Below are 17,263 nucleotides of genomic sequence, written 5' to 3'. Positions count from 1 at the left end.
TATACGCGTCATTCTCGCTAGCCAAAGACGTCATAACGGTCAAATCCATTTGCCACAACTGATCGCTGGTAAGGATAGACGAATTAAACGAATCTCTGGGAAACTTATTTCGTACATCTCTGTGCAGTGTATACGCTGTCTGACTTTCTAACCATTCCACGCGTAGGTTTATAGCGTTTCTTAATCCGATCTATAGCATCCATTAAGGGTGTAACGCCGCTATGCGCCACGCTTTCTATCGTAATACACTCTTTTTAACCAATCAGCCCACTTTTTAATTAGAATGCGTGGCTTCCCACGATAAACTTTTCATATCATTTTTCATTTTAAGAAACTAAGTTTAATTTATTATCTCTTGTCCTCTCTTATCACTATGTGTATCGTAGCTTATCAAGATACATATCGAATCGTGATGTAAGTATCGAAATACGTATCATATCGTGACTAAGGTGTGTCGTTGAAGCCCTAGGGGATGCATTTATTAAATAACCAACAGGGTAAGAGTGGGCACGCCAGAAACCTATGACTGTGGGTTCGATTCCCGGTTCACCCTGATTATGTTTCTAGGTTTGTAAGCACCATGCCCATGCTCGATTATTTACAGACCGCCGTCACATAGCTGGAATATTGCTGAGTGCGGCGTAAAACAACAAACCAACCAACCAACATAGCAAGAATAAAATATGCATGTAATCAATGCATAGTCATGATTCAGGACAAAATGAATACCCATAGTTGCTTCGATTTATCTTTATGAATATGCGTTTGTCAAATATTATATCTGGAAATGTGGAAACGTGGAAATGATTAACGTGATTACAAACAAATTGTTAGAAATCGAAGATACATGTAGGAAAAACACATTTACGTTATAACATAACTGATAGCTTGACAACAGTTTGGTTGGCATTCTAGAACTTAGTGAGTAAGTAACAAAACGTACAACTTCATAGATAACAACTTCTGGTTTATTGCATATAGCGACGTTTCGATGTAGATTCTCACACTGTTATCAAGGTGGAGTGACAACAACCAAGTGATGAGAGGTACATATGCATATGCATGACATGTTGTGATAAGCAGCAGATACACATTGACAACAGGTTATAGATAACAAGAAGTACACAGAGAACTGGATGAAGCCAAATGTACAGTAAGAATAACAAATACCATGGAGGTAATGAAGCGCACAGGTAATGAAGCCAGTTGTACAGTAAGAATACAAAATAAGACACAGGTAATGAAGCGCACAGGTAATGAAGCCAGGTGTACAGAAAGAATAACAAATACCACACAGGTTATGAAGCACACGGGTAATGAAGCCAGGTGTACAGTAAGGATAAAGAGTAAAAGGATTTAACAGTTGACAAGCTGATAGTTTATAGCTTGATTAGATCTTCATTGGCAGACGAGATGCAATACATATGATCTCTGTTGATCAAAGGTTTGTGACGCCGGATTTCTATAAGTTCTGAGAGTTTTCGTTTTGTAAAGTCCTATTGTTTGATTGAGAGGATTTGGACCTTTCAAACTGAATGTGATGGCTAGGAAATGTTTGATGGTGGTCTGAGAGGGCTGATTTCCTGTCTGCTTTGGCTGTTGGAGTCTGATGTTTTTTGATGTGGGAATCTACTGGGCTACTGTAGCTGGCTTGGTTCTGAGCACTGCACAGGGTGTTTCAGTGTAGAGTTGAGTCCTGGCATTTGAAACACATGGCAATATATTAACATTGCTCTTCCCGAACTTATATTTGGTTTTTAGGCTTGTGTCCTGTGGCCCTGCTAAATCAGCAGGTGATAACAGGATTCCTTGGGTCGGTTCATTGTCCAGTTCATGAATTTTTATCAGGGTGTTGTCCATGTGAGGAATGGCGAGTCAGGTCCTCAGATGGACCTGTACTTGGTAGGGCAGACATTGGCGCGTTGTTCCATTCACGACGTCCATGCTCTATTCCTTCACTTCTGGAGTTTGCAGGATGCTGCGCTTCTGTAGGATTCCAGCGAACAAAAGAAAGATTTCGTTCCTGTCAAGATCATGAATTTTTGTTAGGTTGTTGTCCATGCGAAGAATTATGGATGAGTGGCGATTCAGGTCCTGAGCTTGACCTGTACTTGGTAGGTCAGACATTGGCGCGTTAATCCATTGTTGGCGTCCATGCTATATTCCTTCACTTCTGGTGGTTGCAAGATGCTGCATTTGTGTAGGATTCCAGTAAACAAAAGAAACATTTCGTTCCTAGCCAGAGACTCCCCGAGACACTTTCGCCCACCAGTGGAGAAGGGAAGGAACTCCTCCAGGAGGGACTTGTTGATCTCACCAGAAGCGTCAAGGAAACGCTCGGGTCGGAAGACATGCGGATCACCCCATACTTCTGGGTCATGGCTCATGGAGTACAGGTTGATGAAGATAACAGTGTTTTTGTTGATACTGTATCCCCCGAGATTGGTATCGGTGGTGGTGAGGTGAGGGAGACTGAGAGGTGCCAGTGCCACAAACCGATTGATCTCATGGAGCACTGCGGCGGTGTAAACCAGCTGACCTCTGTCCAGGATACTGGGTCGTTTCCCGCTGCCCACAACGTCGTCCAGTTCTTCCTGCACCCGCCTCTGCACGTTTGGATTGGCGGCCATCAGCAGTAACATCCACCTGGTGGTTGAAGCCGTTGTCTGAAAACCTGCCCCAAAGAGGTCGTTAACCGTAGACAAAATCCTTTCCTTGGACAACCTGGAGTCTTCCTCACTTACAGATATCAATCTGTCCGTGATGTCACGCATGTTATCACTAGAGAAGGTTTTTTTGTGTTCACTGAGCTTCTTTTCATTTGCGTCAATACGTGTTTGGATGAGTGTTGTAAATGCCTTCACTTTCCAGGGCATGAGATATCGGAGCCAGGGCATGACATCAACAGGGTTTCCGGCACTGACGAATTCCGCGAATGCAGCTGAGTTTAATATGAAATAAGCGAAATCCTTGTCTTCCCGGATGTTTTCTTGTCTGCCGTAGCACAGTTGGTAGATGACGCTACCGACGGAGAGGTAGATGTAATCCCGAGGGTTGAATGTTACTCCCTGCTCAGACATGAAGTCATCCACGAGAATGTCTACTTCTTCGTGAATCATATCTTCTATAGGATTTGACTTGGCATTCGAGAACTCGGTCAGGACTTTGTTGGCAATTTTTCTGTGAATTTTCCACTGTTCGCCATACTCACCAAAGCCAATACTTTGACCGTTGTTGATAATCTGTGCGGACATGAACTGGGGTCTACCAGAGAAGTCCTCGCCAGAGTTATGTAGAGCTTCTTTAATGGCCTGCTTGCCATTTATAACCACGGCCGACCAACTACCCAACTGGATCTTGAAGATGTTTCCGAATCTTTCCTTCATCTTCATGAAGGTCACGTAGGGTTCGTTTCCCAGTAGGGTGAGGTGTCCAATAAAAGGGAACCCCCAGGGACCAGGAGGAGGGGGTTTCCGGCCAGAGGTAAACTTTTTCACCACTTTGATTGCCAGCAATGACGCCATAAAGGTTACCATGCCAACCTGCATTTCTCTTGACTTCAAAAGTGTTGACATCAGTTTAACTGGGGAAGGTGAAGAATCCATTTTGAATCCTGTAAAAAGAGAAATGAAATAAGAAGCTGTAAGCATAGATTGAGACGAGTAGTGATCGACAAGTATAACATTATGATATGTGATATCATCCTAGCTAGCTCCGCTCGTTTCAGATACTTGGTAAATATCTGCCATTATCGTGTTAATATACTTCCCTAAAAGAAGGGGACAATATCACGTCTCCCGATCATGTACCAGACGTGCTCTTTCGGAGAAGGTCAGGACTCAAGACTGGCCTTGGCAATCTGGGGATGCTTTTCTGCTGAAGGTAGCCCATTACAATCCGTGCGTGGTGGGAAAGAGCGTTATTGTTTTAAAACAAAACGTGGACAAGCATGGCGCGCAAGCAGCAAATAGTACAACTATTGGCGCCAGTATTTGGCCTCGGTAGTACTGTCCAGTGACCCTTCCATCGAAAACATGCAGTGGCGTTCTACTAGTCATAGTGATCCCGCCTCATATCGGTACAGAACTAGAGCTGAAACGTTATCAGCGATTCACTCCATACGTTACGGTGCGCGATTTGTGAGATGCTGTATCTCGATTTTTCACGTTACGCTTTTTCAATATATATATATACGTCTTTGTTTTGTTTTTAATAAACCTTTATCACAGATACGTTTTAAATGTGTTTTAACTCTTTCAAAGCCGTAGTTATTATTTCTATCTTTCCGTGCGATCGCGTGTAATGCTAGTGAAATGACATCTCGGCTTTCGTCGCCTCGAATTCTCGGCTCGGACACGATATTCAATGACAAAATATATGCATGAAAAATCTTTATCACGGCTTGTACCCTGGCATGATACATCCACGAAGCTCCATACTAATAATATAGATCGCGATTTCCTGCTTAAAACGTTCATAATAACACGATTTAACCCAAATATTTCGTCCAAATCTGACATTCATCATACACGAGGATTTGTAATTTGATTGGCTGCCTCAGGTCACTCGTTCAAATTTGACCAATCACGAACCTTGTAAGAGATTTCGGCAAGAAAGCGTCATTAGAAACCAATTTTTATCCAATGAAATCGTATGTTATTGCTACGAAAAGACTCCGGGCGATGTTACGGGCGTGTGGATGAAAGTTTTTTATTGCGATGTGTCATAATTATGTCAGTCTTCCACGAACGTGTTATTCATAAGAAGCATTCGAAAACGGAAGTATTTCTTCATGTTTCTGAGCGGACAGTCGCTGTTATCCGGAAATGCGTGAAAACAGATACTATTCATAATTCTTTGAAAAATAATATTTCAGTTAGATCTACGTAAATAATAAAAAAGAAGAAGATATAGATAAATAGATCTTAAATTAATTAAATCCTATATTTGCAAAAACAAATCTTATTTTCGTCAAATTTTCACTTCCTTGGCCCTAACGCTGGACGTTATGAATGTGTTAGCTTACAATATTGTATGTACAACAAACTTAATTCAGTTGTAAATGGTTTATTTAAATAATGTGATAAACATATCTTTCATATTTATAAACAGTAGGATTAGACCTTTCAAATGGTGTATAACATGACTGTTCTGTAGGTTGCAAGAGTTGTTTTTAATTATTTTTTGCCCTAATACATGAAAATGGCAAATCATTAGTTACTGGACACTGGTATTTAGTATTTACTCCTTTTTTTTGTCACAACTCACAAATATGTAGGACTGTTACTTTTGTGTTTGTTACATGGAAATGGCTGATGATCCATTAAGTTATAATACTATTTACATTATATAGTTTATGAATCATGAACATTAATTCACTTTCATTTAATTTTTCATTTTAATAAACTAAGTTTAATTCATTATCTCTTGTCTTCTCTTATCACTATGTGTATCGTAGCGTATCAAGATACATATCGAATCGTGATGTTAGTATCGAGATACGTATCGTATCGTGACCTAGGTGTATCGTTGCAGCCCTACAACTGACACAGTCTTATTTAACCGACCGTTTATGCCTAGAATTTTTGCGGGGAAATAACTCCGGGATCTCCACGCCTTCAAAAACAGACAGAGGTTCTCAGGAGAAATGCAGGAATATTTATTATATATGATATCAAAAGGCAACAAACATCCTTTCAACAGCATCTCAGTATTCCATTTTATAGTTAAGACATCATAATGAGCAATTAACTAGTAAAGCATTTATATTGAAATTAATTTAAAAAAATTTAATTTAATAATAATTTTAATTTTAATGAAATTAAAATGACAATGAGTTATTTTACAGTGGAATCATTAAGGTGCCATATTATAAGCACCTTGGTCACTAACAACATTGTGTTCAGTGAATGTCAATCAAGTTCATAACGTACATCATTCATAAATTCAGTTAAAATATGGACATAAGGATGATCTTACAATACTCTTCCTGTACAATGAATTCATCATTACAGTATAGTAAAATACTTTCGCTCAATAATTCATTCCGAATATTCTTAAACTTAATTACCTCAAAATTGAACTGAATTGATAAATAAGTAAAGTACATTACTGGTGCCTTGTTGCAAACATAACAATGATAACATAGTTGCTGTAACCAGGGTAACTGCGGTACAGATACCTGGGGCTTAAGCCGGGTGTCACGGTTCGTGCACCACGTGAACAATGGCAGACGGCCGAGCGTGCGTTGAACCATAGCCTTTACAAACGAGGTAACTGCAGATACTGACTTCAAGATAATGACATTTTAACACTAATCAAAACTTCTTCTGACGTTTACCAATTATAAGTAAATAACTTATAACATGAGAAAGAGTTTACATAAGAAATGCTGGATATTGAATTGTATTTTATATACGAGACTGCCACTAAAAATGCCTGTATCTTTATAGACTATTCTACAACATGAAACACAAAACCTAGCTACCGGCGCTTCACGATAGTGCGGATGCACTTATATGGTAAATATTTAAAAGACATTACCGAGTCTGTGCGTAATTAGCTACAGAAACAGTTTTACTTTTCGTGTATTGTATTCTAGACATATACAGTCACAGACTGGTTATCTTTACATACATTTAGCTGCCGATGCCATGCTACTTATTATATTGAGACATGAAAGCAAGCAATGAGACGAATGTCATGACAAAAAATATAAATGCAGATAATAGAACACGTTGTCACTTGATACAGAAAACGTTATACACGTTGAACATAATGTTTAATAAGCATCCACGACTTCCATAACTAAAATGGCGTAATATGTTAGATTGATACTTAAACGACTGGAATACTAACGCTAGTATTTTATCCGGGACTCTCTATTATTCTCTATTATTCAGAAAAGTATTTGATGTCTAGTTGAACTGCATGAAATTAACATGAAGCAGCCAAATCGTAGATTTCGAACCATACTTTTTGATTTACTGTAACATAAGCTCATTGTACCAGTAGAGTAACAAAGTTAGAATTATTTACAGCAAGTTTAACAAAATGGCAAAGTAATAAATAAAAGTAACTTACCTTCAAAAACAGACAGAGGTTCTCAGGCGAAATGCAGGAATGACTCAATGCCAAGATACCCCTGCATTTATACCCGAGACCTCCTGTCCACGTTTGAAAGCATGTCACTACCCGTATGGAATTGATAACAATGGCTTCCCACATGTTGGTCAAATTATGCAAGTTTTGATGTGCTGACTTGCTTAGTTAATTGTTTATAGGCTGGTCAGCTGTGCCTGAAAGCGGCCAGCCGGGTCTAGAATTTCAAAAGCGCTAACTGATTAGCATCCGCCAGCTCGTTTGACTGGTTTCGACCGCTCGATCTCCAAGCGTTACGTATTAAGATACAAGTCCTGTAAACTACGTAGCGTTTACTGGCTTGGGAATGTGAAACTTAATGTAGTAGAATATATTTGATTTTGCTAAAACTTGAAGACAAATATAATGATTTTTAGCACTGTTATGGTAGGATGGACTTTCAGTTGGGGGGTGGGGGGTGAGTGGGTTGTCTACAGCATACTGCATTTGGTTTCCAAAAGGGGATAGGGATGGGGGTGGGGGGGGTGGGGGGGTGGGTGGGGGAGGCGCAGGACTTGAACTCGTCTGAATGTTCGTCAACCACGTGTTGTGCCACCGTTAACAGATCTATCCAGACGGCACCGTGGCAGATTTAGGGGTGGTTCTGTACCGATATGAGTGAGTGAGTGAGTGAGAGTGAGTGAGTGAGTGAGTGAGTGAGTGAGTGAGTGAGTGAGTGAGTGAGTGAGTGAGTGAGTGAGTGAGTGAGTGAGTGAGTGAGTGAGTGAGTGAGTGAGTGAGTGAGTGAGTGAGTTGGGTTAAACGCCGCTTTTAACAGTATTCCAGTCATATCACGGCGTGTCAGCTTAATGTGGGAGGAAAGCCCGAAGTGATGCAGGTCTCAGACGTTTACCACTTCGGTGAAACCCACGGGCACGGGTATGGTGCTGACAAACCTAGAAACATAATCGGGGCGAACCGGGAATCGAACCGGGAATCGAACCCACAATCATAGGTTTCTGGCGCGCCCACCCTTACCCCGTTGGTCATTTAATAAATGCAGCCATCAGCACCAACCCCATATCCTTGCTCGTTGGTTTCATAAAAATGGTAAACATGTTAAACCTGCATTACCTCGAGCATTCCCCCGACATGTAACTAACACGCCGTGACATCATTAGAATATTGTTTCAACACGGGGTTAAACCCTTCTCACACACTCACTTACTCAGTGGACCACCTATAACTAACACTTACGGTGGCAACAACGATCCACGCCAATTTCGGAACCCGTCACCAGGTACCAGGGCAAACTACTCTCAGCAGAACGCATCAATGTAGAATGCTATAAAAAAATCAACAAGTCTTTATAGCAAATAAATGAGAGAAAAAAACGGGGAAAAAACGAAGAACGAAGAAATAATGTCTGAAATTATGTATATTTGGGATTACATTTAGGAAATTTGTCAACCATTTGGTGTGATGAAAGATGAGAGTCCTATGATTTTCAAATTATTATAATGGAATGGTCTCAGTGATGTAAGGGTGTAAAATTGGATTTAGTCAAAACATGAGAATAAACACAAAACTTGATTTTTCATCATTTTTTATTCGTATAGCAGCAACATTAACGGATCGACCATTTGAAATAATTATCTGAAATTATAGTGCGGGGGTCAGAGAGTGACTGGGAGCCTGATTTTTAAAAATAAAACACCTCTCAACAATGTATGTAATTCTTGAGCCAGGCAATTTCTTATTTTTCAACAACATTTCCAGGGACAGTTTACCTTTTTTGATAAAATCTCAGTAGATCAAATGGTTTGTTCTTTATGAGGGGCTCCCAGGTTGACGGCTCTGCATTCAGCAGTGCCGGCAGCGTCTCAGACAGACAAAGGGTATCGACCGAGACGGAGAACACAGCGATTTGGGGACATTGGAACACATTCTCCTCTCTCATTCACAGTTGTCTGATGTGAAAAAAAGGACATTATTACCGATGAAGCATTAAATTGTGCGGTATGCACATCTGAAAGCCATGTTGTTTCACATATAATTTTCCACGGATCAATGCTCATTTGTATTGTCACGTCCACTCTCAGAGTATACAACTAAGATGTGTGTTTGGGGCTGTCAGGTGTGCTCTTATAGCATCATTTCATCCGACCGGGTACCCAGGGGCAGAATTATATGACGTCATTACTCTGGGGGTGAAATCAGGCTGGGTACCCGGTCGGATGAAATGATGATATGAAGCCAGTTGTACAGTAAGGATAACAAATAGCACACAGGTAATGCAATCCACATGTAATGAAGCCAGGTGTACAGAAAGAATAACAAATAGCACACAGGTAATGAAACCAGGTGTACAGAAAGAATAACAAATAGCACACATGTAATGAAGCCAGGTGTACAGAAAGAATAACAAATAGCACACAGGTAATGAAACCAGGTGTACAGAAAGAATAATAAATAGCATTCAGGTTATAAAGCACATGGGTAATGAAGCCAGGTGTACAGTAAGGATAAAGATTAAACGGAATTAACAGTTGTGACAAGCTGATAGTTTATAGCTTGATTAGATCTTGTTCCACCTATGACGTCCTTGCTCTATTCCTTCACTTCTGTAGGATTCCAGTGAACAAATGAAAGATTTCGTTCCTGTCTAGTTCATGAATTTTTGTCAGGTTGTTGTCCATGAGAAGGATGACGGATGAGTGGCGAGTCAGGTCCTGAGTTTGACCTGTACTTGGTAGGGCAGACATTGGCGCGTTAATCCACTGTTGCCATCCATGCTATATTCCTTCACTTCTGGTGGTTGCAAGATGCTGCACTTCTGTAGGATTCCAGTGAAGAAAAGAAAAATTTCGTTCCTTGCAAGAGACTCCCCGAGACACTTTCGCCCACCAGTGGAGAAGGGAAGGAACTCCTCCAGGAGGGACTTGTTGATCTCACCGGAAGCGTCAAGGAAACGCTCGGGTCGGAAGACATGCGGATCACCCCATACTTCTGGGTCATGGCTCATGGAGTACAGGTTGATGAAGATAACAGTGTTTTTGTTGATACTGTATCCTCCGAGATTGGTATCGGTGATGGTGAGGTGAGGGAGACTGAGAGGTGCCAGTGCCACAAACCGGTTGATCTCATGGAGCACTGTGGCAGTGTAAACAAGCTGACCTCTGTCCAGGATACTGGGTCGTCTCCCGCTGCCCACAACGTCGTCCAGTTCTTCCTGCACCCGCCTCTGCACGTTTGGATTGGCGGCCATCAGCAGTAACATCCACCTGGTGGTTGAAGCCGTTGTCTCAAAACCTGCCCCAAAGACGTCGTTAAGCGTAGACAAAATCCTTTCCTTGGACAACCTGGAGTCTTCCTCACTTACAGATATCAATCTGTCCGTGATGTCACGCATGTTATCACTAGAGAAGTTTGTTTTGTGTTCACTGATCTTCTTTTCATTTGCGTCAAGGCTTGTTTGGATGAGTGTTGTAAATGCCTTAACTTTCCAGGGCATGAGATATCGGAGCCAGGGCATGACATCAACAGGGTTTCCGGCACTGACGAATTCCGTGAATGCAGCTGAGTTTAATATGACATCAGCGAAATCCTTGTCTTCCCGGATGTTTTCTTGTCTGCCGTAGCACAGTTGGTAGATGACGCTTCCGATGGAAAGCTGTATGTGTTCCTGAGGGTTGAATGTGGCTCCCTGCTCAGACATGAAGTCATCCACGAGAATGTCTACTTCTTCGTGAATCATATCTTCTATAGGATTTGACTTGGCATTCGAGAACTCAGTCAGGACTTTATTGGCAATTTTTCTGTGAATTTTCCACTGTTCGCCATACTCACCAAAGCCAATACTTTGACCGTAGTTGATAATCTGTGCAGACATGAACTGGGGTCTACCAGAGAAGTCCTCGCCAGAGTTATGTAGAGCCTCCTTAATGGCCTGCTTGCCATTTATAACCACGGCCGACCAACTACCCAACTGTATCTGGAAGATGTTTCCGAACCTTTCCTTCATCTTCATGAAGGTCACGTAGGGTTCGTTTCCCAGTAGCGGGAGGTGTCCAATAATAGGGAACCCCCAGGGACCAGGAGGAGGGGGTTTCCGGCCAGAAGTAAACTTTTTCACCACTTTCATTGCCAGCAATGACGCCATAAAGGCTACCACGCCAACCTGCATTTCTGTTGACTTCAAAAGTGTTGACATCAGTTTAACTGGGGAAGCTGAAGAATCCATTTTGAATCCTGTAAAAAGAGAAATGAAATAAGAAGTTGTAAGCATAGATTGAGACGAGTATCGATCGACAAGTATAACATTATGATATGTGATATCATCCTAGCTAGCTCCGCTCGTTTCAGATATTTGGTATATATCTGCCATTATCGTGTTAATATACTTCCCTAAAAGAAAGGGACACTATCACGTCCCCCGATCATGTACCAGACGTGCTCTATCGGAGAAAGGTCAGGACATAAGGCTGGATATTGCAATCTCGCGATGCTTTTCTGCTGGAGGTAGGCCATTACAATACGTGCGTGGTGGGAAAGAGCGTTATTGTTTTAAAAGACAAAACGTGGACAAGCATGGTGCGCAAGCAGCACGTAGCAAAACTATTGGCGCCAGTATTTGGCCTCGGTAGTGCTGTCCAGTGACCCTTCCATCGAAAACATGCAGTGGCGTTCTACTAGTCATAGTGATCCCGCCTCATATCGGTACAGAACTAGAGCTGAAACGATATCAGCGATTCATTCCATACGTTACGGTGCGCGATTTGTGAGGTGCTGTATCTCGATTTTTTTCACGATACGTTTTTTCAATATATATATATACGTCTTTGTTTTGTTTTTAATAAACCTTTATCACAGATACGTTTTAAATGTGTTTTAACTCTTTCAAAACCGTAGTTATTATTTCTATCTTTTCGTGCGATCGCGTGTAATGCTAGTCAAATGACATCTCGGCTTTCGTCGCCTCGAATTCTCGGCTCGGACACGATATTCAATGACAAAATATATGCATGAAAAATCTTAATCACGGCTTGTAACCTAGCATGATACATCCAAGAAGCTCCATACTATTAATATAGATCGCGATTTCCTACTTAAAACGTTCATAATAACACGATTTAACCCAAATATTTCGTCCAAATTTGACATTCATCATACACGAGGATTTGTAATTTGATTGGCTGCCTCAGATCACTTGCTCAGATTTGACCAATCACGAACCTTTTTGGAGGTTTCGGCAAGAAAGCGTCATTAGAAACCAGTTTTTATCCAATGAAATCGTATGTTATAGCTACGAAAAGACTCCGGGCGATGTTACGGGCGTGTGGATGAACGCTTTCTCGCGATGTGTCATAATGATGTCAGTCTTCCACGAACGTGTTATTCATACGATGCATTCGAAAATAGATGTATTTCTTCATGTTACAGAGCGGACAGTCGCTGTTATCCGTAAATGGGTGAAAACAGACATAATTTAAAAAAAAAATATTTCCAATTAGATCTACGTAAATAATAAAAAAAAAGATATAGATAAATAGATCTTAAATTAAGTAAATCTTATTTTCGTCAAATTTTCTCTTCCTTGGCCCTAACGCTGGACGTTATGAATGTGTTAGCTTACATTGTTGAATGTACAACAAACTTAATTCAGTTGTAAATGCATTATTTAAACAATGTGATAAACATATCTTTCATATGTATAAACAGTAGAATTAGACCTTTCAAATGGTGTCTAACCTGTCTGTTCTGTAGGTTGCAATAATTGTTTTTAATTATTTTTTGCCTTTATACATGAATATGGCAAATCATTAGTTACTGGACACTGGTATTTAGTATTTACTCCTATATTCTAGTCACAGCTCACACATATGTAGGACTGTTACTTTTGTGTTTGTTACATGGAAATGGCTGATGATCCATTAAGTTAAAATACTCTTCACATTATATATTTTATGAATCATGAACATTCATTCACTTTCATTTAATTTTTCATTTTAATAAACTAAGTTTAATTCATTATCTCTTGTCTTCTCTTATCACTATGTGTATCGTAGCGTATCAAGATACATATCGAATCGTGATGTAAGTATCGAAATACGTATCGTATCGTGACCTAGGTGTATCGTTGCAGCCCTACAACTGACACAGTCTTATTTAACCGACCGTTTATGCCTAGAATTTTTGCGGGGAAATAACTCCGGGATCTCCACGCCTTCAAAAACAGACAGAGAGGTTCTCAGGCGAAATGCAGTAATATTTATTATATATGATATCAAAAGGCAACAAACATCCTTTCAACAGCATCTCAGGATTCCATTTTATAGTTAAGACATCATAATGAGCAATTAACTAGTAAAGCATTTATATTGAAATTAATTTTAAAAATTTTAATTTAATAATAATTTTAATTTTAATGAAATTAAAATGACAATGAGTTATTTTACAGTGGAATCATTAAGGTGCCATATTATAAGCACCTTGGTCACGTACAACATTGTGCTCAGTGAATGTCAATCAAGTTCATAACGTTCATCATTCATAAATTCAGTTAAAATATGGACATAAGGATGATCTTACAATACTCTTCCTGTACAATGAATTCATCATTACAGTATAGTAAAATACTTTCGCTCAATAATTCATTCCGAATATTCTTAAACTGAATTACCTCAAAATTGAATTTAATTGATAAATAAGTAAAGTACATTACTGGTGCCTTGTTGCAAACATAACAATGATAACATAGTTGCTGTAACCAGGGTAACTGCGGTACAGATACCTGGGGCTTAAGCCGGGTGTCACGGTTCGTGCACCACATGAACAATGGCAGACGGCCGAGGGTGCGTTGGACCGTAGCCTTTATAAACTAGTAACTCCAGATACTTACTTCAAGATAATGACATTTTAACACTAATCAAAACTTCTTCTGACGTTTACCAATTATAAGTAAATAACTTATAACATGAGAAAGAGTTTATATAAGAAATGCTGGATATTGAATTGTATTTTATATACGAGACTTCCACTAAAATGCCTGTATCTTTATAGACTATTCTACAACATGAAACACAAAACCTAGCTACCGGCGCTTCACGATAGTGCGGATGCACTTATATGGTAAATATTTAAAAGACATTACCGAGTCTGTACGTATTTAGCTACAGAAACAGTTTTACTTTTCGTGTATTGTGTTCTAGACATATACAGTCACAGACTGGTTATCTGTAAATACATACATTTAGCTGCCGATGCCATGCTACTCATTATATTGAGACATGAAATGTTTCCCGTGAAAATGCAAGCAATGAGAGGAATAACATGACAAAAAATATAAATGAAGATAATAGAACACGTTGACCACAAAGTCACTTGATACAGAAAACGTTATACACGTTGAACATAATAATAAGCATCCACGACTTCCATAGCTAAAATGGCGTAATATGTTAGATTGATACTTAAACGACTGGAATACTAACGCTAGTATTTTATCCGGGACTCTCTATTATTCTCTATTATTCAGAAAAGTATTTGATGTCTAGTTGAACTGCATGAAATTAACATGAAGCAGCCAAATCGTAGATTTCGAACCATACTTTTTGATTTACTGTAACATAAGCTCTTTGTACCAGTAGAGTAACAAAGTTAGAATTATTTACAGCAAGTTTAACAAAATGGCAAAGTAATAAATAAAAGTAACTTACCTTCAAAAACAGACAGAGAGGTTCTCAGGCGAAATGCAGGAATGACTCAATGCCAAGATACCCCTGCATTTATACCCGAGACCTCCTGTCCACGTTTGAAAGCATGTCACTACCCGTATGTCCAGTTTGGAATTGATAACAATGGCTTCCCACATGTTGGTCAAATTATGCAAGTTTTGATGTGCTGACTTGCTTAGTTAATTGTTTATAGGCTGGTTAGCATCCGCCAGCTCGTTAGACTGGTTTCGACCGCTCGATCTCCAAGCGTTACGTATTAAGGTACAAGTCCTGTAAACTACGTAGCGTTTACTGGCGTGAGAATGTGAAACTTTATGTAGTAGAATATATTTGATTTTGATAAAACTTGAAGAAAAATATAAAGATTTTCGCACTGTTATGGTAGGATGGACTTTCAGTTGGGGGGGGGGGGGGGGGGGGCGGTGAGTGGGTTGTCTACAGCATACTGCATTTGGTTTCCAAAAGGGGATAGGGATGGGGGGGGGCAACCACGTGTTGTGCCACCGTTAACAGATCTATCCAGACGGCACCGTGGCAGATTTAGGGTAGGTTCCCCCTGGATTGGGGGCAAGTGATACTTGTACAGATATTTGCCCTCCCTGTCAAAAAATGTTAACTACGGCCTTTGTCATGCTTGTCCACGTTTTGTCTTGTAAAACGTCACCCGATTGCAATATCCAGCCTTGAGTCCTGACCTTTCTCCCATAGAGCATGTCTTGTACATGATCAGAAGACGTGATAGTGCCCCCTTCTTTTAGGGAAGTATATTAAAACGATAATGGCAGATATTTACCAAGTATCTGAAACGAGCGGAGCTAGGATGATATCACATAAAAGAATGTTATACTTGTCGATCACTACTCGTCTCAATCTATGCTTACAGCTTCTTATTTCATTTCTCTTTTTACAGAATTCAAAATGGATTCCTCACCTTCCCCAGTTAAACTGATGTCAACAATTTTGAAGTCAACAGAAATGCAGGTTGGCGTGGTAATCTTGTGGCGTCATTGCTAGCAATAAAAGTGGTGAAAAAGTTTACCTCTGGCCGGAAACCCCCTCCTCCTGGTCCCTGGGGGTTCCCTATTATTGGACACCTCCCGCTACTGGGAAACGAACCCTACGTGACCTTCATGAAGATGAAGGAAAGGTTTGGAAACATCTTCAAGATCCAGTTGGGTAGTTGGTCGGCCGTGGTTATAAATGGCAAGCAGGCCATTAAGGAAGCTCTACATAACTCTGGTGAGGACTTCTATGGTAGACCCCAGTTCATGTCTGCACAGATTATCAACAACGGTCAAAGTATTGGCTTTGGTGAGTATGGCAAACAGTGGAAAATTCACAGAAAAATTGCCAACAATTCTATAGGTTCACTGGTACTGTAGGTTCGAGGGTACTGTAGGTTCGAGGGTACCAGTGAAACTACAGTACCAGTGAACCTACAGTACCCGTGAACCTACAGTACCAGTGAACCTATGGTACCCGTGAACCTACAGTACCAGTGAACCATGGATCAGAAGGAGTGGTCCCGATGACCAAACCATAGAGCGATGAGTGTTGTTTAACGCAATCAGTATAATCCAGCTTTACAACTGCGGTCTGCGGACCAGATAAACCATTGACTAAAATCATGAGCAATGACCGAGGCTGTCAAAATACGATGACATCAATCAGTCAAGTCACCATGTATGCCAATTCTATCCCACTGAGTCGTGTGTTACGACAAGCGTTAAACACTGGAGACATATTCTGACCTTGGAATCTCCGCGGAGGTGAATGTAACATGTTCGCTTGGGAATTAAAACATCACAACCATTTCTATAGTCATCTATTCTGCATTGTCGGAGTACAACTAAATCATAAGCATTTGTTTCTGAATCACTATCAATTTGTGATGTTACAGGTCATCCCGAAAAGGTGAGCATATCCTGCCCCACCGGTGCCACCTGTCACAAACACATGCAGAGACAGGGTAAGTATTAATCAAAACAAACATATGTGTCCCCATCATCTCAATGACATATATAGTGTTCTATGTTCTCTCTCTATGTGTTATGCACAATCAGATAAATAAACAATCAAAACACAAGTAAACGTGTTGCCTCGACCACCACCACAACGCTAAGAAGCAGCAACAAGAGCATCGTATACTTCATCATTGTCCCACTGTCCCCCTATCTCTGCTTATTATAAAAGATTAATATGTATTGTCGCGGGTTCTGCCAACGATGTAATTGAGGGAACTGAGGCGGTGCGGATGAGGTATAAAAGGATTTATTACCTGTAAACATATATAAATCCCATCAACATGAATTGATGAGTCGAGGAAGAAAGAATGTCTTCCCTCGGCGATGGCGTGACATAAAGTCTAACATAATTACGTTGAATAGCATGGCACAATATAATATTCAAACGCTGTTACTTTATATAATATAAATGTAGCAATAAAT

The 17,263-nt window shown here is 40.3% G+C and overlaps 2 protein-coding genes across 2 annotated transcripts; both read right to left on the bottom strand.

Annotated features, from left to right (window-relative positions):
• Window positions 1-870: 870 nt before the first annotated feature.
• LOC124152826 (cytochrome P450 1A1-like) lies at window positions 871-8,421 on the bottom strand. Its single transcript, XM_046525873.2, has 2 exons — window positions 8,338-8,421; window positions 871-3,613 (listed from the first exon to the last, which is right to left on the bottom strand). Exons 1-2 carry the CDS (start codon window positions 8,411-8,413, stop codon window positions 2,088-2,090), a joined length of 1,602 nt encoding a protein of 533 aa, XP_046381829.2. The 5' UTR covers window positions 8,414-8,421; the 3' UTR covers window positions 871-2,087.
• A 285-nt stretch (window positions 8,422-8,706) lies between these two features.
• Window positions 8,707-11,325, bottom strand: LOC124152803 (cytochrome P450 1A2-like). Its single transcript, XM_046525849.2, has one exon. The coding sequence runs from the start codon at window positions 11,321-11,323 to the stop codon at window positions 9,806-9,808; it is 1,518 nt and encodes a 505-aa protein (XP_046381805.2). The 5' UTR covers window positions 11,324-11,325; the 3' UTR covers window positions 8,707-9,805.
• Between the last annotated feature and the right edge of the window lie 5,938 nt (window positions 11,326-17,263).

This window comes from Haliotis rufescens, unplaced genomic scaffold (genome assembly GCF_023055435.1).
Source record: "Haliotis rufescens isolate VD_foot unplaced genomic scaffold, xgHalRufe1.0.p SCAF_3, whole genome shotgun sequence".
NCBI lineage: Eukaryota > Metazoa > Mollusca > Gastropoda > Lepetellida > Haliotidae > Haliotis > Haliotis rufescens.
The sequence above is the reverse complement of the archived record's forward strand: the minus strand, read 5'-3'. Positions and strand labels throughout refer to the sequence as shown.